The 23,685-nt window shown below is 43.8% G+C and overlaps 2 protein-coding genes across 4 annotated transcripts in view; one reads left to right on the top strand and one right to left on the bottom strand.

Moving 5' to 3' along the window:
- Window positions 1-23,685, top strand: part of PPP2R2B (protein phosphatase 2 regulatory subunit Bbeta) — a 254,358-nt gene that overhangs the window by 85,553 nt on the left and 145,120 nt on the right. The gene's annotated exons all lie outside the window — the stretch shown is intronic.
- LOC127055595 (uncharacterized) lies at window positions 14,430-16,775 on the bottom strand. Its single transcript, XM_050962788.1, has 2 exons — window positions 16,040-16,775; window positions 14,430-15,356 (listed from the first exon to the last, which is right to left on the bottom strand). Exons 1-2 carry the CDS (start codon window positions 16,593-16,595, stop codon window positions 14,863-14,865), a joined length of 1,050 nt encoding a protein of 349 aa, XP_050818745.1. The 5' UTR covers window positions 16,596-16,775; the 3' UTR covers window positions 14,430-14,862.

Genomic DNA, 23,685 nt, shown 5'->3' with positions numbered 1-23,685 from the left:
GAATGGCAGCGGATTGCCACCGTGGGAGTGAGGAGGGCTTGGGCATGGAGCAGCAGGTGGATCCGGACAGCACCTCCCTTCGGGAAAGGCTGGAGGGGCCCTGTGGGGGTGTGGGCACGGCCGAAGCGGTGCCCTTCCCTCTGAGTCACGCACAGGGATTCGGCTCGGCTCGCATCTTTCTGTGTCAGCCTCGCCCGCCCGCTCCCAGATGACACCGGTCTCCCTCGAACCCTTTTTTGCTTCCATGGTGCCACGTTACAAAACGAAATTTAACTCCCGGTTGCCACAGGGCAGGGCTTCAGCTCCTGCCCGTTCATCCCTCGCCAGGGTTATGTCATGCATCCAGAGGACAGGAAAAAGCCCCGAGCAACCGAAGGTCCCAAAAAACTGCTGATGTGTGATGAATAAATCGTGTCAAACGGAAGGGCTGACAGCAGCCAGCCAGGTTCCGACACAGGCTTTCAGAATGCAGTGCGTGTCCGTTTAGTAGTATTAATTCTGCAGCAGTGGTTTCTGCTGAATCAACAGTGAGCGGAAGTGGAGTGGGTTTAAAGTGTTCAACCAGCTGGGATTTGTCTTGAAGGGAAACAGAAGGAAGAGGCACTTGCTTTATTCTCTGTCCTTCAGTTAACCCATTAAAGAAGTTAGGCAGGGCTGGGCCTGGTAGATTTTCACTGTTAAGGGTGCAGTTCTACCTCCCACTGAAAGCAATGGGAGGTTTGGTTGTGGAAGGAATGCAGGATTGGACCTCAGCTTTGCAGAGGACTAATGATAGAAACATCTCTGCAATACTGGGATGAATCTAGTTGAAATCAGTGGTATTTCTCCAGGTCGATGCTGGTGTATAGCTGAGATTAAAATCCTGCCCACTGCTCATGCAGTTGGGTGAGGATGAACTAATTACATATTTGTAGCAAATGGCCTTACTGGTATCATGCTGTCTTAATAGTTTTTTAGCCCTTTTCACTTCAGAGTATTTGGAAAACATTTAGTAGTCTCAACACAGGCATGCAAGGCAAATAAGAACTAGCATCCTTATTTTTACAGATGGGGAAACTGAGGCAGAGAGAAATTGATTTGCCCACTGTTGTAAAAGGAGTCACTGCCACAGCTGGGTTAGATCTCAGAACTTCCTGTCTCCTGGCATGTTACACAGATCCCTAGACCAGCCCTCTCACTGAGAAACAATAACTGTTTAGTTTTTAAATTTGGAAATTGTATAAATTTGCCCTTTCACTTATTTCCTATCTGTTTTTTGGGAGGCATTATGGCCTGAAGGCTGTGGAATTGCAAATGTGTGGATGGATGTGGAATTGCAAGTCAGATAATTCCAAGATCTAATCCTAACTGCCATTGGATGACATTGGCAAGTCACTGCAGCCTCATGCCTCAGTTTTCCCATCTGTAAAATGGGGATAATGCATAACTATTTTGCAGGGGTGCTGTGAAATCTAATTAACACTTTGCCTGTTAAAAGAAGTATTTAAATACAAAGTATTTTTATGTACTCCTGAGATAAATGGAAAGATTTGTGGAATATCAAATAGACATTGAATTACAATTTGAGAACATGGTACATTATATTCCGACAATATCACTGGCATCTTCAGAGTCTGAGCATGTGGTTTTTTTATTTTTATTTTTTTATTTTAAATTCTGGGAAATATAATGTGTAATGTGAATGAACATATTTTATTGGGGTTATAATTATTTGTTCCATGTGAAGAAGTATAATTTGACTAGCGTATTTCAAAAAGGTGAATTGGCTGTATGTAATTCTGCCAAAAACAGTACACACAGTACCTCATCCCCCAGCTAAGCATTTCAGATTTGGCCACTGGTGTATTTGAATGTGGCTTTCCTATTCTGGTGTGGTGGGGGTGGGAGATCACGTGGCCTTGTAAAGTTAGAGTAACAGAATGCAAGATGTAATACACATTTCACACTGCAGTCTGCCACGAAGAGGCAGCCTCCACCCAGTGGGTAATGCCCAGGAAGGATGGATAGGGGAAGAACTTACTTGCCTCTGTTGGTTTTCAGGAATCAGAAATACTTACAATCTCAAAAGTCTCTTGCTTCCCAGACAAAACTGCTTGTCCAGACAAAATGCAGCTGTTATTCAAAAAGAAAAATGAATCCTCTGAAACCTTACAGGGAATCCCTTAAACAAATAATCCCTTCAACCAGGAGTCCAGATTGGGCTCTTTACTGCTTCATTCTTCTGAAATGTGACACTGATAGGACATACACAGAGAAAATCAAATGTATGACAGGAGAATTAGATTTTTTTATTTTATTTTAATGTGCCATTAGATGGGAAAATAAATTGTTCAAGAGCCTGGGACACCTAGTGATCCACAGATTAAAACACTGATGGTGTACAAGGTAGCACTGCTTGTGGGCAGCTGAAATGTACCTGGTCAGTCAAAGGGGTGCAGCCTGGACATGGATGACAGAGGCCAAAACATCCAGAAGGGTAATTTGGCGAGGATTTGTGGGAGGCAGGCAAATAGTCCTTTCTTGATGTAAGGGGAGAGTGGCAGTGCAAATGTGACCGTCTAGGGGGCAGCTGCTACAGCTGACATATTAAATACCATTTGACTTCCATATGATTACCTGCTTGGAACTCAAGATGAGTGGAAGGATGACTGGCTGAGTTGAACCTGCAGTGATTTAAACTCCTAATGCTAAGAAGTCTGAGTATTTCAAACCTGATGCTTATACTTTAAAGCTATTCCTTCCATCTGTGGCATGGCAAATTTCCCCCAGTTATGCCGCAGAATTCCAGGAAGAACAGCTTAATGCAACAAACTAGAAAACAATAGTGCCTCTTCTCCTTAAAAGTGAAACTGAGGAACCTTAATTACCCTCATGTTCATCTAATAGGTAACATAGCAGGTCAGAATAAAATGCCTGTTGCTGGACTTTAAGAAGTAGATGAAAATATTTCATAGCTGAATATCACCTGGGAGTTTCTTTTGAACCTATCATGCTTTGATGGACTTTTGATTCCTCTTGAAATATTTCTATTAGAAAGAGGCTCAGCGTGCTGTGAAATACTATAGCTGGTTAGTGTGTGGTATAAGTAGAAAAAATCATAGGAAGTTGTGTTATTTCTCCCCTCCTCCCCAAAAGTATTGTATGTCTAAAAAGATTTGATTGATAACATTTCTTCTAGTAAAAATCCTTACAATGCCTCTGCAGTATGTGAAGACTTGCTTTTGAAATAAGGTTGCCTGCAGTGTGTCTAACTGAAGAAGTAAATGAGGTTATGTAATTTGGGTTAGTAAAGTGTTGTTGCTACTTAAATCGCTTTGATATTTTTATGCAAATACACGGTAAGTATGGTATTTCAAATGCATTCACTTAAATGCCTTATCTTTGAGCAATGCTCAGACCTACCAGTAATAGAGGGAAAAATCAGTGCTATTAAAACTCAGCTTTTCAGTTGCCACGAATTATCAAGCTATTCAATATAATAAACAGAATCGGTATAAAATTACTGGCAAGTGTTAATCATGAAATTCATCCAGAGTTATAACACAATGATGGAAAAAAGTGTTCTAGATTTCATTGCGGAAGAATTGCCATTCCATGCTGGGTAACTTTATGACCCAGAAATTATATAAAATTTTCACAGAATGGGAAATATTCCATAAAATACCCCAGACATGCTTTTTTCATGCAGAGATCAACCTTTATATGAACAGCAGTTTTAAAATTAAAAAATGCAGAGTCTTTGCTTGAAAATAGGACAAACTAAGACTCCTTATCTGAGTGAAAAGGAACCTGTTTTTGCTCCAGAGGTTCCATTTATTGAGCAAAATGTTTGAGATTTAAAAGTTTTTTGTTTTGTTTTTTTCCACAAAATTGGACCATTTTCCTCACCTTGAACCAGAAGGCGAATCCGTTATATGAAGTCATCAGATTTCAATGTGATTATTTTGCATAGCCTTGCTATTTACCCAACGCTTCTCTGAAACCCTCTAGGTGGCTTGCAGGACAGAAAAGTACTGATTTAAAAAAAAAAATAATAATATCAATATGGTCCCTTTTTGTGCTTCTAATGTTGAATGGAACGTTCTGGGTTCATGATGAGCTGCTTGTACTCTGTAGTTTCCAGTGCAAAGGGAACTGCTGCTATTACCACTTGTGTGTAGTAAAACAACACTTTAGTAAAATGGACATCTATTTTTTTTTTTAAGCTGAGTCTTGCAAGCCGTCTGTGTCTGCTGATCCCATATGATGTCAGCATGCATTCTAAGGGCTGGTCAACACTGGGGGGGAAATCGATCTAAGATATGCAACTTCAGCTACGTGAATAGTGTAGCTGAAGTTGAAGTATCTTAGATTGAGTTACCTACCGTCCTCACAGCGCAGGATCGACATCCGCGGCTCCCCCGTCAACTCCGCTACTGCCGTTCACATTGGTGGATGTTCCGGAGTCAACAGGCGCTTGTTTGGGGATCGATATATCGCGTCTAGATGAGATGTGATATATCGATCCCCAAGAAATCGATTGCTACCCGCCGATACGGCTGGTAATGAAGACGTACCCTAAGTGTGGAGAAATTTCAGGATCGAGCTTTTTAGCTGCAGCTGCTACATTTGGCTGACTTTGCCACTAAAGCTTACCGAAATCTCCATTCCTTCTAGTTTTTGTAGGATACGTCAAACTTAATTTTACGAGACTCGACAGGTGCCCTTGCCATTCCAGACATCTGCTAACCTCCTCCAATGGAGAGGGCTAAGCAGATGTTTCCTTCACATTGCAAATGCCAAATATAGTGCAGTGGAATCTGTTTTGTATTATGTTTAAAAATTGTGAACACTCTACAGTCAGGAAATGAGAGAGCTAAAATTTCCCTAATATTCTTTAACTTGCCTGCATTGCACATATGGGATTCATGTTTGTGACTTGTCTGAGAATTGCTGCTATGTGAGATGTGGAATAATCACTAGGCAGTGCTCTTCCCAGATTTCCAATGATCTTGCACTTGTAATAATACAAAGCTGTGTAGAGAGCTACTGGGGAGTTGTCCTGGAGTCCCATGCTGGCACTTTTACTATCAAGAAGTGTATGGATGTGGATTAAGGCTCATTGAAACCTGGCTCCACAAAGAGTTTACCCATTCAAATCTTTTCAGTTCCACCTAAAAGACTTCCTCTGACCACTCTTAGAAGCCCTCTTCAGATTCCCCAACCCAGGTTCCTCTTTTTCCAGAACCTTCTTAGTCATTCACAGCCCCCTTCTTCCTCTGCAGTCTTACTTCTTTGAGCCCCACCGTTTCCTCCACATTTACTGAATGAGGTTCCTTCCTCTTTTGCCCAGGGACCAGCAAAGAGGTCTCAGTAGTAAAAGCCTGGCTGCCAAATTAGGTGACCCATGTCAGTCACGTGCAGGCTGACTGCTACGCTTCCTTGCTCACAAACTCCCGTTTCCTCAGCCCACCTGGACCATGAGACTTGTGCTGTAATGGGCTTGGCCTGGGCAGGGGGAAGAGTCACCTCAGATGTCTTATTTTGGAAGTACTAGCAGTCCTTGCAGTGACTGGATCCTCCCTGGAGGCTGCTGGGAATGGGAATGTAATGTAGCTGTTGTGATTAGGGGTCAGGAGGGAGCCAGGTTGTCTGAGAAGCCTGCAATGAGGAGAGAATCATTGGAGGGAAAACTATTGGGGTGGGTGAGGATGCCTGAGGAAGGAAATGAGGACAGAGCAGCAGAGGGCTTAATTACACATACTGAGTGAATGCACTGGAATGGCTTCTTATAAAAGCAAGGTCTGAGGTTTTGGATCCGTGACTGAAGGGTTAAATGACATGATTAACCCCATTCTATTAGCAATCTTGCTTGGATTACTGCTGTTTGTTACTTGTACAAAAGACTTGGTAAGGACGGCTAGTGGGCCAGGAACATCAGATGCAAGACTCACTTTTGCAGTTGGGGGGCCAAATTCTAAAATCCTCCTCTCCCCCCCCCAACTTCTGTGAGAGATCTCTGAGAGTTAAGATAAAATGAGCAAGGACCTGAGACTGACCCTTTTGGTTTTGAAACAGATGTGGACTGAATATTAGATGTATGATGGTAGCAACCAGGAAGACAGCTGCACATCTCTGTCTGTCAGAACTCATGATCATATCTGCATCTGAATGACAGGAAATCCCATCTCTTTTATTTATTTATTTTAAACAGCTGGAAACAGTTTCTTTTTCCCTTTGCTTGCTCTCCAGGTTTTGCATTTCAAATCAGACTCTTTGAATTCCTGCCAATCTGATAGCACCTGCAGTGGTCACCTGGTCATGAGGTGGGTCAAAAGGTACTCCTGTGGGGAGTTGAGATACCGCTGAAGTAATTTAGACTCAAATCCTCAAAGATACTTACGCTTCCAAATTCCAGTGCAATCTGTGGAAGTCCCTTTGAGGATCTGGACCTTAGAGACTAGCTCTTTTCTTGGGAAGGGAACCACACAGTGAGTCTATCAATAAGCAAATAAGGACTCTACTGAAACAATCACTAGGTGGCTCCCTGACAGGAAGCTAGTCTGCATATTTTTTAAAAGGCTGAGAACACACTAAGGCCTGGTCCACACTACAGCGTTAAATCGATTTAAACAGCGTTAAATCGATTTAACGCTGTACCCGTCCACACTACAAGGCACTTTAAATCAATTTTAAGGGCTCTTAAAATCGATTTCTGTACTCCTCCCCAACGAGAGGAGTAACCCTAAAATCGATATTACTATATCGATTTAGGGTTAGTGTGGACGGAAATTGAAGTTATTGGTCTCATTCTTTTACTGAGCTACCCAGAGTGCACCGCTCCGGAAATCAATGGTAGCCTAGGACCATGGACGCACACCACCGGATTAATGTGCCCTAGTGTGGACGCATAAAATCGATTTTATAAAACCAGTTTTAGAAAACCGGTTTTAATAATTTCGATTTTATGCTGTAGTGTAGGATCCTCCCAGGCATTAATTCTAGATGCCCTAGGAATCAAGCAGAAATGCAAGTGTGCTTCATTTGTAGTCCTCACACACAGAAAGTGATCGGAATACAAAGAGCCACATGGAATCTTGCCCTTGTTTTCTCTCCCTCCTCCCCCAATTCTCCCACTGCTTGCCATATTGCCAGCTGGTGTATGGAACATTTTTTTGGTGGATGGAACTGGAATCATGTCCTGGTTCCCCTTGCGTTTACACTGGTGAAAATCAGGAGTAACTCCATTTGACTTCAGTGGAGGTACAGTGATGTGAGAGGAAACTCAGGCCTCTGGGTATCTAGGATTCCGGGGGGAAATTACTCTTGGGCTGTCTAATCCATCCCCATGGCTAGTGGAGGTTTGTTTCTGACATCCACCTTTCCATTACTTCGCTGTACGCCCCAGTGCAATGTCCCTTTGCAAGATTGTTCCACGATTGAATAGATTTTTACTGTTAAGAAATCAGCTTGCATTTTTCTTTTTCTTAATTTAATTCAGTTTCGTGTAGTTGTCAGGGGCGGCACGAGCTCACCAAGCATCCTTGCGGAGGTCCGCTGGTCTTGTGGCTTTGGTGACAGTTCAGCGGGGGGCACACCGAAGGTGTGGGACCGGTTGACCTCTCGCTGGTATGCCGCCGAATCAGCATTACCAGCTGATCTTCTGCAGGCGCGCCGTCGAAAGCCACCTGACTGCCATGCTTGGGTGGCAAAATACATAAAACCGTTCCTGATAGCTGCAGCCCCCATTTTCTAACTCTAAATCAGCTTTGCCCTCATTTCTGTCTCCACTATTACCATGGACCAGTCATATCTGCGCTGTGTTCTGGTTTTGAAGTAGTAGTTTTTAGAACATGTAATCCCTCCCCCACTCCAACCTGCAAAATGAAGACTAGCCCAACAAAAAACATGTGCTTAGAAGCCATCTCGCAGTACCTTGACAAGGCTGTAAGATATCTTGGAGTTGTCAGATGCATAAATCGCCTGTCATGTATTGCAAAGGGCAGGTTTAGTTTGTGTGTGTGTGTGTGTGTGTGTGTGTGTGTGTGTGTGTGGAGGGGGAGGAATTCACAAGCTTTCATTGCAATTAAAGACAGAAAATTTCTGTTGCTAATTTCCTCATATAACTGGATCCAAGATCATTGGAGGAAGGCGGAGGGGAGCCTACGGGCAATTGCCCAGCAACCACATTGGTCTTTGATTCATTTGTGTTGTATCTAATGCTGCTGGCAGGCATTCCAGGACATTCTGCAGAGTGCAAATTAATGCATTTTCCCTACACTGACATAATTTTAAAAAAGATTAGTCTGCTTACTGGGGCTGGTTTTTGCTGTGCTGGGAACCTAAAAGCTTTTTACTTTCAGTGTCAACTTGATAAGGGCTCTTTGTGGCCATGACAGCAACTTTAAAAAAAAAATCTATCTATCTACAGTTGCCTTCTTAGAAGCATGAAATAGTAGCTCTCCCTCCCACCCCCCACCTTTTCTCCTGCACTGCATTAAAGGTGAGTGCTGTTCAATATCTATTCACATGGAAAGATCCATATTATTGTTCGATAGGGCAGGTAATTAACCTGGGAACCTCATTAAAGTTGTTATAACCTACAGATATTTTTAAATATGAAACTTAACCCTTTCCTCTACCTGCATTGGGGTTCCCCCCCCCCCTTTTTTTTTTTTTTAAAGCTCTTCTCTTTCTCCCCTGACCACCTCCACTCTTACTGGGTTGGAGGGAGTCCTGATCTGGACTCTTCGTCTAATCTACAGATCACTGAAAATGAGATCCTTAGAATTCAGCCATTTGTGTTATATTGCATCAAAGCTGATGGGAGTTACTTTAATCTGTGGATTAATAACAAAATAGACCTACTTGGGGACACCATAAGTCGTGGATTACTGACGTGGTTGGGGGCAGTTAATCATGCGAATCAGAACACGTTGTGACCTATCTCAGAGCCACTCTGGTCATGGTGATAGATCGTCTGCTGCACTCATCTTCCCCATGTGCAGAGGAAGGGGGTAAATTGGATTCTTTCCCCCACACACCCTGTGCAAGGACTAGGACAGCTGCAGTCCATGGGATTGAGCCATAGTCCAGAGACTGTTCCCTCTGTGCCTCCAAGGAGCTTTGCACCACTCTTAGCATGAGCCAGTAGCTAAATATCACAGTCTAGCCCCCAAGAGCCAATCTAGCCCCCCACTACAATCAATGAAAAGACTCTGTATCCTGTAATGAGACTCCTGGGCCATTTTGTCACTGAATTTTTGTATCGCTGTAGGGTAATATAAGTGAGACTCACAGAAAATCAAGGGAAACTGTATTTTTCCCTTCTGTCAGAGGATCTCAGAGAACTTTACAAATGATCATGAATTAGGCCTCAGACTACTGCTGTTGGATAGGGCATTGATACTGTTTGTTTTATAGATGATGATCCAAGACACACATGAAATGACTGTGAAAGTGCTGGGGATATGACATCAGATCATCTGACTTCCATTTGCTTTGGACACAAGACTATCCTTTTCTATTGAGCCAGCATCTTGGCCCTTTTCTTTGATGTACTCACTCCTGTCATTCTAAATCCATTGGAGTGTAAAAAAAAAAAAAAAAAAAAAGCCAGATCCTCAGATAATGCCTTCTGTATAGCAAGCTTTATATGAGAGAGGTTTTTTTTTTTTTTTATGACCATATCCTTGAGATCCAATCAGGTTTATACTGGGAACACTAGCTGGCATCTTCATCACAAGGGTGGCCTGTTGGTAGTTAGAAGACTAGTCCTATTTCCTTCTATGAGTCGTGGGTGTGATTACACATGCAAACAGGGCTTTGGAGCTGTGCTCCGGCTCCGCTCCAGCTTCAGGCAAAAACTTGCAGCTCTACTGCTCTGGAGCTGCTGCACGCTCCAGCTCTGGGCTCTGCTCTAAAGCCCTGCATGCAAGGCTAAATTCTCTCCAAGTTTTATACCAGTGTAGACCCTGATAGAAGAATTTCTGAGCATCCAGGTTGCAGTGATGGGAAGCAGCATTCACAGCCCTACTTAAAGGGAGAAGCGGATCTATAAGGGGCCAGCACAACCCCAGCAATGCCTGAAAAAGGGTTTCTGCCAACACTACCAGTGGGTGGTGGATGAAACTTAATTAGATGTGTTGATGCAGGAGGTTAGACTAAATGATCATGAACTGTCTCTTGGGCTTGAAAATCTAGGAATTCAAGTGGCTCTGCACCCCTCCCAATGGGACCCTGATAGAGCTCTGCAGAGTGGCATGGAAGATGACTTTAGAAACTAAAAAGTCCAGCGCCTCAGCACACTGGCAGCACTGCCAACATGTGCTAGTCATGCCGTTGGCCTGAATGAATGCAGTATGTTCTGAGTGCTAGCAGAGGTGAGACAGGGCAGGCATGTAGAGCAGAATTGTTGGTGTCACAGGATGCTGATTAAGTTGTTTAAAAATAAAAACACTTTTTATTTTTTCCTCCTGGTCTTGGTTGTGTAACTGCAGTGAAAGGGCTTATGCCAACATACTGAGCAGGTACAAAACTCCCAGCTGTGTTCAGGGCTTAGGCACTGCATGGGCATCGCCACCATTAAGTGCATGGGCCAATGCAGAACCTCAGAGATTGTTTGGGGCTCACAGCAATGCGTGTGGCTGCTGCAAGATTCTGAACTGTATAAGGTAGCTGAGTCTGTCTGTTACTGATGACGTGAGGGATTTAAGTGCCTTGTGACTTCTTCTGTGGCTACGTCTACACTACATATCCTACATGCCACAGCGAAAAGCAAGCTGCATCCATGCTGCAGTGCGTAGCCACATGTGTCGGGGGAGGCAGCTGGGAAAGGCTCTAGTGCATCCCTACTGCATGTATTAGTGGGGTTCCTGTATATCGTTGTGTATAACCTGTGAGAGTGCTCCCATGGAAACGTCATAATCACTCCCCAGGAGTGGATCCTTCTTGCAGCACAACAAGGGTAAATTTAGCCCTTTAAGAGCCAGATCCATTCTGCCTCTGAATTCAATTATTTTATTCCAGCAATGGATTTGGTGGGCCAAATCTATTTGGATCAACATTAAAGCTGTGTGGAGTGAAGTAATTTTGATCCCCATAGGTTCATATGGACTGTGTCTTTGAGTTTGGGATGTCTGGGCTCTCATTGACTTTAGTGGGAGCTGTTTATGATCAGTACATCCTGACAGAGCCCTTGCTGGGATGATTTAGTTGGTATTGGTCCTGATTTGAGCAGGGGATTGGACTAGACGACCTCCTGAGGTCTCTTCCAACCGTAGTATTCTACGATTCTAAGTTCAAGTGACCTTCAGGATCTCAAAGCAAAACGCAGTAGTAAATGCTGAGTGTTGCTTGGGTTTTTGTTTTTCTTCTCCTAGAACCATAGACTTTATTTGTATCTAAAACAAACCAACAATCAGCTCAAATCTACTGGAAAATTGGCACAAGCTCACTCAAAAGTTTCATCACGAGTATTAGAAAATCGTTCTGTGAATCTGGCTAAATTCCAAGTCACTAACAGAAACCCAAAAGCCAGAGAAATTTTTTAGATTTTTGGTGTTTCCTTAGGCTTGATTCTGAATGTGTGAAACAATGTCATCTTCTCTAATAAAGATATAATAGGCCCATTAGGGTCAATATCTCCATTTGAAATAGTTGTTCATGTGGGTTTTTGTTCATCGTATTGTGAGCTTGATTTCTGGAGAGGAAACATATTGAAGGAGCTGTAATTCCTGTGATTGAAAGGGTTTGTTTTCTTGGAGCAGCTGCAGTCGCTCTGCAAGGAATGGGAAAGGCCAGTGCAGATGCACAGTGAAAAGCATCCTGTTCACTTGGTTTTAAATAGTTCTTGAAATGTAGTAATTTGTTTCTAGAGATCTTGCACAGTGCAAGCATGGAAATAACCAATTTAAGTGTAGGGTCAGGGGAGATGGCAGGTCAGAAGAGAGGGAAACTGTTGTCATCCAAGGATCTCGAAGCACATTATTATTCTTGTTTGTTACAGTAGAGAGTAAAGACCAACCAAGATTGGTGCCCGGTTGTGGTAGGTGCTATACAAACACAGCATAGTAGATAGTCCTTGCTCTGAAGAGCTTACAATCTAAGTAGAACAAGATCGACACAAGCAGGATGAACAATGTGATGGTGGCAAATGTTACGTTATGTTTTTTAACTTTTATCTATATAAGCTTATTTAACATTAATGTGTGTGTGTGTGTGTGGATATGTGTGTGTGTGTATATATATCTAGAGAGAGATCTAGATCTTTTATATATTAGTATTTATACAGGTATTACATGCTTCCCCTTCTCCCTGTTGATGATATCACACTTCAGCTAGCAGGCTAAGTGCTAAAGGGCAGCTCGTGGTGTGTTGTGGTTTTTTTATTTTATTTTATTTTTTTAATGTGTTTTAATGTTAGTTTGATGCTGGTGGAAAGATGTTGGCCTGACCGTTCTGGAGATGGAGTCTTCTCTTTATCCCCAGAACAACTCTTTGACTCCCCTACATAACATGTAATTAGCACTGTCATTGGAGTGTCAGCATTACTAAGCCCACGTCCACACTACAGGGTAAAATCGATTTTATTAAAATCGATTTTATAAAGCAGGCTTTATAAAATCGATTTTGCGCGTCCACACTAGGGCTACTTACATCGATGTTGAGCGTCCATGTTCCCTGGCGTCCATCTTTTCCCTGAGCGTTGCACTCTGGGTACCTATCCCACAGTTCCTGCACGGGTCCCTGCCCTTTGGAATTATGGGTTACTAGCCCAGTGCATGATGGGATCAAAGTCCCCGTCCTGGGTGGTTCTGGGTACAGCCCCCCCCCCCCTTCCTGTAAACGGCACACAGTCAGTTCGCGCTGTTTTTACTGGCTGCAGTGAGGGAAACGCCATTTTGCAGCAAGCATGGATCCAGGTCTGCTCTTGTCCTTGATCGCGAATGCTGTAAATAATTCACGCATTCTCGTTCTATCACTGCTGACCCATGATGCAGAAATGCAAGAGAGAATGCTTGAATGCGGGGATGACAGCGATGACGAACTGGAGAACGAGTTTTCTGACTCCCTGGGCCCCTGCACGTTGGAGCTCCTGACGGTTATGGGTGAGGTTCTACCCGTTCCGCGCCGCTTTTGGGCACGGGAAACAAGCACTGACTGGTGGGACCGCATAGTCCTGCAGGTGTGGGACGATTCGCAGTGGCTGCGGAACTTTCGCATGCGTAAGAGCACTTTCTTTGAACTTTGTGACTCGCTTTCTCCTGTCCTGAAGCGGCATAATACCAGGATGAGACCAGCCCTCACAGTGGAAAAGCGAGTGGCAATAGCCATATGGAAGCTTGCAACGCCAGACAGCTACCGGTCAGTCGGGAATCAATTTGGAGTGGGCAAATCTACTGTGGGGGCTGCTGTGCTGGAAGTATCCAAAGCAATCATTAAGCTGCTGCTTCGAAAGGTTGTGACTCTGGGAAACGTGCAGGCCATTGTGGATGGCTTTGCTGCAATGGGATTCCCTAACTGTGGGGGGGCCATAGATGGAACCCACATACCTATTTTGGCACCGGAACACCAGGGTGCCCAGTACATTAACCGCAAGGGGTACTTTTCGATGGTTCTGCAAGCCCTGGTGGATCACAAGGGACGTTTCACCAACATCCACGTGGGATGGCCAGGAAGGGTTCACGACGCACGTGTCTTCAGGAGCACTACACTGTTTAAACGGCTGCAGCAAGGGACCTACTTCCCTGATCAGAGAATAACAGTTGGAGATGTCCAAATGCCTATAGTTATCCTTGGGGACCCAGCCTACCCCTTGATGCCCTGGCTAATGAAGCCATACACAGGCAGCCTTGACAGTGCTCAGGAGTTGTTTAATTACAGGCTGAGCAAGTGCAGAATGGTGGTAGAATGTGCATTTGGCAGGCTTAAGGCGAGATGGCGAACGCTTCTTACTCGCTCAGATCTTAGCCAAACCAATATCCCCTTTGTCATTGCTGCTTGCTGTGTGCTCCACAATCTCTGTGAGAGCAAGGGGGAGGCCTTTATAGCGGGGTGGGAGACTGAGGTAAACCACCTGGCCGCTGATTATGCGCAGCCGGACACCAGGGCAATTAGAAGATCTCACCAGGATGCTGTGCGCATCAGAGAAGCACTGAAAAGTAGCTTCCTCATGGGCCAGGGTACAGTTTGAATGCTGATTTTCCTTTCAATTGATTGCTGCCCTCCCCGTCTATGCAGTGTTGCTGCTGCAAGATACTTTGCCTGCAGCATTCCTCAATTGCTTGCTTAGGTTACTTGCGAGAGCTGTCCATTGGAAAACATATAATTCTGTATTTCCCAATTATTACCTACCTCCACCATTAGCTGCTTCCGTCTGCTGCTAGGCACAGTACCTGCAACCTTCCTTAACTGCTTTTTTATTGAAAATAAAGTTACTACTATTTGTTACAAGAATTGTGTTCTTTATTTAAAATCAGACCCTTTCATCAATCAAGCATCATGCTTGTTGTTACAATACTGTGCATGAAATTTCATAACTCAGCGTTCTATGGGGGACGGAGCGAGGGAGGTTTGGAGGAAGGGGGAGGGAGGTTTGAAAGAAGAAAGTGCATCAGAGAAGACAGAAAAAGAATTCTCATGGACCAGGTTACGGTATGGCTGCTTTCTTTGTTTTCCCTTTATTACCCATATCCCCAATTGTCAAATCCTGATGCTGATAACTAGCTTCCGTGCAGCTTTCCAAAGCTGCTTGCTTTAGTTCATTACCAAACTACAGTCACACTGCCTTAATAGCATGACCTGAGAGTAAGAATAGGCAAAGGTGCCGTGGGAGAAGTTTGGATCATTAGAGGAGGGAAAAAACAGGACACAAAGGGCTTTTCAATCTAATGAAAGCCTTCTGGTTGGAGTGTCCGCAGCAGTGGAGGGGGCTGGTGCAGAGAGCCTTCCCCCACGCGTTCTTACACGCCTGGTTCTGGAAGGTGTGGGACAGGGTGAGTACTGAGGGAGGTTATACACGGGCTGTAGGGGCATTCTGAAACCACGGAGCTCTTGCAGCATATCGCGGAGGATGTCAGTCTGATCACGAAGAAGATCCAGAGTTGCTGCTCGCCAGCGCTGATCTTCCTGCCACCTGACATCATTTTTGGCGTCCCTCCTGTCTTCGCGTTGGTCCCTCCTGTCTTCGCGTTGACTGGCAGCCTCCCTGTACTTTGCGACCAATTGTTTCCAGTCTCCCTGCTGAGCTCTCTCTGTACGGGTTACTGCCATAATTTCGGTGAACATGTCCTCACGCGTCCTCCTTTTCCTCAGTCTTCTTATGATACCCCCCCCACGTAGATGAGAAGCGAGAGGGAGGCTGGAGAAATGTGCAGCTGTGTGTGGGGGGGTGGGGTTTGGAAAGAGTGATAAAAGAATCATAAGAGACACATTTCACACAACCATGCATACAGTCTTTCTCCTCACTGACCTGTGCCTGTTACCGAACCTGGAACATTTTACTTTACCACAAGGTCACCTTAGGATTCATTTAATACTTATTGCTTGTGGCTGAGGACAGAGAGTTCTGCTCAGACGCAGGTCAGGGGAGCACACAGACCGTGTCTGGAGAAAATGTTAAGTTAATAATGGCTAGTAATCCCTGTAGTAGATTGTCCTGGTAATCAAGCAGGTCTCCTTGCCTGCGGTTTGCTGGGTGGTTAGGGGAAGGCGAGAGCAAACCGCGGCAAAGCTACTCTCCTTCCCTGCTTTGCTCTCGCGGTCCCCGAACAAGCAGGTCTCCTTGCCTGCGGTTTGCTGGGTGGTTAGGGGAACGCGAGAGCAAACCGCGGCAAAGCTACTCTCCTTCCCTGCTTTGCTCTCGCGTTCCCCCAACAAGCAGGATGAATCCGCCCTGTTACAATGGAGACTTTTCTAAAAACCACCTCATGGGTCACTGTTTTAGGAAAGGTTTTTAATCTACTTGGTCAGTGACTCTAAGTACAGGTAGTGATTTGAAGCACCCATTAAAAAAGGCTTACAGTAAACCGAAGCTTTTAGTAAAAAAAATTACACTCACCAGAGGACGGTCCCTCAGCTTCATTTTCTGGAGTACTGCCTTGAGATGGCTGGCAGGGAACCTCAGTAAGGGTGAGGAAAAGATCCTGGCTGTTTGGGGGGATAAAATGCTCTGTGCTCTCTGCTGGAGCCTCCTCCTCTTGGTCCTCATCATACTGATCATCGCCATCAAATAAATCTTCCGTAGTTGCAGGAATCACAACGCCCACCTCTGAATCAACAGACAAGGGGGGGTTCGTCGTTGCGCTGTTCCCCAATATTGCGTTAAGCTCGTCGTAGAACCGGCATGTTTTGGGGGCAGAGCCTGACCTGCCCTTTGCTGCTTTGGTCTTCTGATACGCCTGTCTGAGCTCTTTCACTTTCACTCGGCACTGTAACGAGTCCCTGGTATGTCCCCTCTCCCGCATGGCATTAGAAATTTTTTCAAAGGTTTTCTCATTTTGTCTGCTCGAGCGCAGTTCTGAAAGCACTGACTCTTCTCCCCATACAGCTATCAGATCGAGTAACTCCTGTGTGCTCCATGCTGGAGCTCTTTTCCTATTTTCAGGAGACTGCATTCTTCTCTCTGCTGCTGAGAGCTCCACGCTGTGCAAGCAGGAAATGGAATTTCAAACTTCCCGGGGCTTTTCCTGTTTACCTGGCCAGCAGAAGAGTACCTTTACCTGTGTAGAGCGGCCACTAGAGCACTGTGGGATACGTCCCGGAGGCCATTAACTTCGATGGCCGTCCACACTATCATAAAATCGATTTTAAAAAATCGATTTTGGGGTTACTCCTCTCGTTTTGATGGAGTTCCAAAATCGATTTTAGGGACCCTTAAAATCGATTTTATGCACTCTGTAGTGTGGACGGTTACAGCTTTAAATCGATTTAGAGCTCTTAAAATCGATTTAAAGCTCTAGTCTGGACCTGCCCTAACTGCAAGCATTCAGAACTGTCAGGCCCCCAAAATAATGAAGCTGACTAAAATCACATTGGTTTTTTTTTTTTTTGGTAAGTGTTTTGGGTTCTTTTTCTTTGCCTGCTAGTTTTCGAGCCTTTTGAGTTCACAGGCTTTTCACTGCTACCACAAAGACTAGAAATTGACTGTGTTTTAGGGGGCAGATTTACAAAGGTATTTAGGTAACTAACGATATAGATAGGCACCTAATGGATTTTGCAAAAGTACCTAAGCAGGTCAAACACCTAACTCCCATTTGAAAGTGGGACATACAACTACTTTTTGTAAATCAAGCTTCTTTCTGTAATGAAACCTGAGATTTTCATGGAATCATGAGTCAGGAAGGTGGGGCTTCAAAAAAAGCAGCAGTTACTGCAAGACGTGCAATAAAATCATGAGCTCAACACCTGAAAGAGACCCATGACCTTCCTGGCTATTGTCCTGTCATATTAATCTGTTGCAAAGAATTCATATTCAGTCTTTTAATTTGTTTTGAACTTGTTTCTCCACTTATTGATCTGCAGTAAGTGTGCTGTTATTTAACATAGTGTGGACACTACTTTACTAATGCTGTGCTAAAGCAGATGTTTTGGGTAGAAAACTAACCAAAAACGAAACCCCGATAACAACATCTCCCAAGTTTCATTTTACGGTATTTGGCATGATTTCCCCCTCACCCTGCTGCGCAGTCATAAAACAAGTATTATCTAAGACTTCTAAATAGGCGAACAAATTACTGTGACTTTCCTATGTTTGAATTCGTCCCAATCTGTATTCTGTGAATAACAATAACGTTAATGGAGAGATAAAGACTTGTCTCCCTTGTGTCTATTTTGTCATCAGAATAACAACTTTAAATGTTAAAAGCTCATAGATTTATACATGGCCAGCCTGTTCAGCAAAAAAGAAAATAAATCAAGTACCGAAGGGAACATTGTTTAATCGCTGCTATATTATCTCTAAGATGGGTGAGTGTTAACCCCATAATGATGTCTTCAAGTGGGATTTTAAATAATCTTGTGGACTCGTGAATGTTCCTAGTATGCTGTGACTTTGAAACTCATCAAAATGCAGGGATATTGAAGTGACACCTGTTTGTCCAGTAGACCAACAGTAACAAAAAAGCAAAGAAATTAGAGAGATGATCCCTGGCATTTGCACAAACTAAAAAACCTGGTCAGGAAAAGTGTGGGAATCTTAAAAAGGTAATCGTTTTATCTGTGTCATCAGAGAATCCAGTCGTGCATGTGGCTTATAATTATGGATTTTTGCTGTTGGTGCTGAGTTTTTGAAGGCCATTTTAGAAATGGAGGAAGATATGTTACCCATCTCTTTCAAATGTCGTCTTCACGTTTTCGTTGTTAATATAAAGAACTGCTGTACTTTGTTTATATATAAGCAATGTCAGTGGACCCTATTAGAGTGCAGCTAGCTGCATAAATATATTACAACTAATATTTAATGTATGACACAAGCAAGAATGGTTTCATAGTCTCATCACTTTGAGCAAAATTCTGCTTTCAGATCAGATCACAGTGGATCTTGATTGTGATATTCTGACCTTTCTACACACATAAGAACTGCCGTAATGGGTCAGACCAAAGGTCCATCTAGCCCAGTATCTGTCTACCAACAGTGGCCAATGCCAGGTGCACATGACTTATTTTTAAAAAATGAAGTAATGAAACACAATGGTAGCATAGCTCTCGATCCACATTTCCTACTAGAAGACCCCATCCTGCAAGGCTGTGAATGTCCTCAACTTCAGCTGTATTATCATTTTTAGTACTAAGTGTACCATTAGAGTTAATGATAGGAGCTCGTGACGCTTCGCACCTTGCAAAATTGGACTGTAGTATTGTATCATGCCTTTTGATTTTTAAAGTAGAATGCATTGAAATCAGGGATAAAACCTGCCTCAGAAGCGATGGCATGATGTAACTCTTGGTAACAGTGCACTAAACTTTAGACAATCTCTGTATACCTTACTCTCAATTTGGATGTGTCATTCCACAGTTTGAGGTGAATAGCAGGAAATTTAAATGTCAAAGCTGCCACCCTGAAGTGAATAGTGCAGTTTGCATAGTTATGCTTATGAGGCATGACTGAGCTTTTCATCTTGCCTTGGTTTTGCAAGAGCTCTGTCAATGAAGTATTCTGGTGCGTTCTCTCTTTGCCATCCCCTGTATCTAACGAATAGATGAGTTTGACCAAATATTAACTGGGTACTGACAACGTTTCAGTAGCAAACAACTGAAGAGCAGCATATCAATAGACATGATAAATTGTTCCAACTGGAGGTCTAGATAAATACCACTGGAAAAAAGGGGGAAAGATCAGACCGTGAAAGGGACGGTCCTCCTACCTTGCCTTGTTTATGCAGAATAATGATGAATCTGGCTGAACACAGTGCTCAGAATGATAGGCGCCAGATGCAGTTTCCAATGTCTTGAGGAAGCAATAACTTGTTAACACCTGGCACCCAACCATTAAACTCACTCAAACACAGTGCAGAACACTAACTGCTTGTACTTTGAGTTTTGATGACATAGCTGCTGAATAAACCTGTTTGCCAGAAGAGACAGTGCGCATCTCTAAGCCTGCTATTTTAGTACCTGAGCACAGAGATGTCTACAGCCAGCCACCATGCTGTGACTGTGAATACCCTGCGGATGGATAACTTCAGGCTTCTGGGCTGTCAGTCCGGTATCTTTCCCAAGCATTAAACTGATTTAAAATGAACAGGGAAAACCGTTTGTACTCTGCTTTTTTATGTACTTTGGGACCCTAACTCAGCAGCTGTGTTGTAGGACTCTACGATCACATGCCTTGAGCTACCTTAAAATCAGATGCATGATGGGGCCTATAGTCACTCTCTGAATATAAGTAACAATTCTCTCGTTTTATGTTTAGTCACTAGCTCAGGCACATGTGCACTAATGTTGCGTTTGCATTAGACATGTCTGAGATGCTTATTTTGATGGCACTCTGAGAGACCCAATTCCTCCTTTACCACCTTTCCACATCTTTGCTTGTTCTCCACCTGCTTTCCAGGATCTTAGGGAATGTACTGAGACACTGTTCTGTGCCAAAGTTCTAGTCTGGCAATTACACTACTTTAAGAACTGTACATTACTCTTGAGAAACAACCAAGCATTCAGATGCTACTTGAATCTTCCTCATGTGCCCCTGACTCCCTTGTGCCTGGGCTGGAGGATTTCTCTCTCTCATTTAATCATTACATCTTAAAATAAGAGCTAAAATACATCCTTTCAATGCAGTTTGTTGTGCTGCAGCCTTAACGAGCTATTTGAATATTGTGATGCAAGCTTTGTGCTGGAAACCACTTTGAAGTAAAAGACACTTAGAATAGCTGGACGTTTGTATAAGGCAAACGAGCTTTAAGGTTGATAACCCTAGAGAATTCATATGATGTTGCTTGAACGGATGTGGGTAATGCTGTAAGAAGTATTACTGTGCTTTAAGGTGAATTCTGACCTCAGTGGGGTTGTCAGGGAGGATCTAGATCGGTGCAGAATTTTGGCCTAACAATTTTGTGTATTCATTTTGGCAGAGATGGAAGAAAACAAATAAAAAAATAACATGAATAGTAACAATAAATATGGGGGAAAATCTGACATGAAGTTCCATGGCAGATTTCTGAGCTACCAGGCAAGAGGGCTTCTGTTTGATTCTCAGCCTCGGCTTCTATCAAGTTATTGGGTTGACAGGTACTGGGTGTGCTAGAACACCGCATGCTTGATGCTAGCAGTGGTGAATATATTGTAGGAATGGAGAGAATCTCTCTCAGGACGTCGTGCTGGATTATCAAGAACCTGCGTTTATTCAATTAAATAAAAAGGACCATCTGTGGATCTGGAAGGCTACTAATCTAATAACAAGAAATACTTCTATACACAATGTAATGTTACTCTGTGGAACTCATTACCACATGGTATCAGTGAGTTCAAAAAGGATTTGAATGTTCACAGATAGGATTAAAAGAAAATTAAAAAGGGATCAGATATAAATTCTCCATGCATCAGGGCAAATCCCTAACTGTCTGGAGATGGGAAGAAACTTCCCCTGTGGGCAGGTTATTCCATAATTGCCAATTTCAGGTTTCTTGCACCTTCCTTTAAGAACCATCTAGTGGAACTGGCCACTGCCAGAGACACAAGATACCGGACTAGATGGACCATTGGTCTGATCCAATCTGCCAAGACTTATGTCAATGGATAATTGGGATCCTATCCTGTCTTCTGAGTGGAAGGCTGAAACAGAGATGTGTCTGCAGCTGGCAGTGGAAATGAAAAAGGGATAGAATAAGGGGGGGGGATTCTAAAAGACCTCCCTGTAAACACCTAAATAAACAGCCTATCATGAAGCTGGCTGACAGACCCTTAATTATAACTGCAGGAGTGGTGTGGGTTTATAACCTGTTCCCTACTGTAAATTTCTGGCTAGCAGAAATGGTGCTAGATGTCTGCTTCTGATTGCTTCCGGTCCTGAAGAACAGTTCAGGGGTAACTCTCTCGCAACCGGAGAATGCAAATAATTGCAGTTATCTAGGGTTCTCTCTTATTTTGGCAGCAGCCAGAAGCCCACTGAATGGGCCCATCTAAAGCTTTGTGACTATCTCCAAAGCAATTATCTGCCCAAAAGTCCATTATAAGACTCTTCTGACGGGATTCCACTGAACGGGAATGTGTTCTCCTCTAATGAATGAATTTTCTGCTCCTTTGGGGAAGGTATCTTTGCTTTCAGCATCAGGTGTAATCTACAGCCGTGGGCATTTCTCAATCCATGCAGCCGAGAAAAGATTATTCTAGTCTGTTGAGGAGAAATCAGGCTCAGCATCCAACTGGTAGAAGAGGGTGACTGCGTGAGGTGGTTTAAGGCTGTGGGGAAATCTCTTTGGATCAGCATTTGTCAGCCTGTCATTATTGTGTCCCTAATACACATGTCCAGATGGGTATAGTTCTATTAAATTTGTTAAATAGTGCACCCACCACAGTATCATTGGAGTGAGTTATATAACACGCACAAACAATACGTCTGCCATTCTATGTAGTTGCCAATAATTGCAGTTTGCCTGGGACTGTTATGTGCTTTGGGAATAGGCCCTGGTCAGCATCATGGAGTAGGAGTAGGGGAGGAAAGTGAGAATGTGTTTGTCGGAAGTGCAGGGGGGTTGCAACGCTGTTATACAGCATCTTTCCAGTTGCTCAGGCAGTTGTGATCACCTCTGGTGCTGCCCCCTGCCCCCTGGGCAGCTTCTGCTCCTGCTGAAGGTGATCCAGTACAGGTGCCTGCACTGGGTTGGGGAATGCACGCTCCATGTGGATGAGGAAGAGATTAGGCCTGGAGGTTACTACACAGGACCGGATGCTCCACGGCAATGGACACAGAATTCTCCTCCAAGAGCATCACATGAAATGCGTGACACTTGGCAGAACTATCTGATGAAGTGGGGACAGAGCTGGGAGGAAGTATGAGCAGGGTGTCTGAGGCTCTGCAAATGGTAGTGCCTTGCGCCCTCTTCCCCAACTTTCCCCACAAACCTTCTGGCCTCAAAGAGCAGGGCCCAAAGTTTTTTGGCTTAGAATTCCATTCAGAGTGAGGTGCAAGTGTGTATTAGTCTCCAAGTAATTGACAGGCTGTCTAGTTGTCAGGTCCTGAGGGAAATCGCATGGCATAAGCTTGAACGCCATACTGGTGTTTGTAGAATGGTGTTACAGGACATGAGGGCTGGCAAACATCCCTGAAACAGAAGGCTTCTGAAGCTAGGGCCATAAGAGAGAATGCAGGAGATGCAAAAACTGAAAATTGTGCCCCCGTCTTATAAATACAGAGGCTTTATTTTGCTCACGCTTAACGTACCATTGTTGAAAATATGGAGTAAGTCAAAGGAAACGTGTGTGAAATCAGTGTAAGAATTGGTATCCCTAATGCTACCAGATACTGTCCCCTTGGGCATCCACTGCCTTCCACTACCCCAAGCCTCTCTGTCTCTGCAGACACATTTTTTGAGCTTGGCAGCTCTGTCAAAGATACCATCCCCACCACTTCAGGAACTGGGCACCTGGACAGTGCAGAATCACCACTTACAGCTTAAATAGCCATCTGCTCCATGTGCAGAACTCCCAGGGAAGCTCTGTATGAAGATCAGCTGCAGAATCAGGTCATTAGGTGTAAAAGAGAGAATGCTGAATCCGCTGCAGGAAAATATAGCAAATTGCCTTCCCCAGTGTATGCTTTTCCCAACTGACTGTCCCAGAGCAGCTAGCCACTGAAATGGGCTATGCATTTTTAATGAATTGTGCTTCCATTGTCTTGATTTTTTTTTTTTTTAATGTGGCCATCCTGTGTGGGAAATACAAGGCCTGATTCTTCTCACTTGTGCCAGATTTACACTAGAATAATTCCACTGAATGCAGTAGACTTAGTTACAGTGATATAAATCAGAAGCAACAGCAGAAATGGGCCTATTGAATATGTAGCAGAAGGGTGAAAAAACTGTTCTGCATCAATTGTATTCAGTTCAATTAAATTAGACTTTGTTTTCCATGCTCAGTTTTGAAGTAGATTTTGAACAGGTGTCGTATGCAAAAATACAGGTACATTTGCCCAATTACTGCAGTTTCATTTAGATCATCTTTTGTATACATAAATACCCAGTTTGCACAAGCAGCTGCCATAATTGT

Source organism: Gopherus flavomarginatus, chromosome 7, assembly GCF_025201925.1.
Source record: "Gopherus flavomarginatus isolate rGopFla2 chromosome 7, rGopFla2.mat.asm, whole genome shotgun sequence".
Taxonomy (NCBI): Eukaryota; Metazoa; Chordata; order Testudines; family Testudinidae; genus Gopherus; species Gopherus flavomarginatus.
This window is presented reverse-complemented; position numbering and strand designations above follow the sequence as displayed.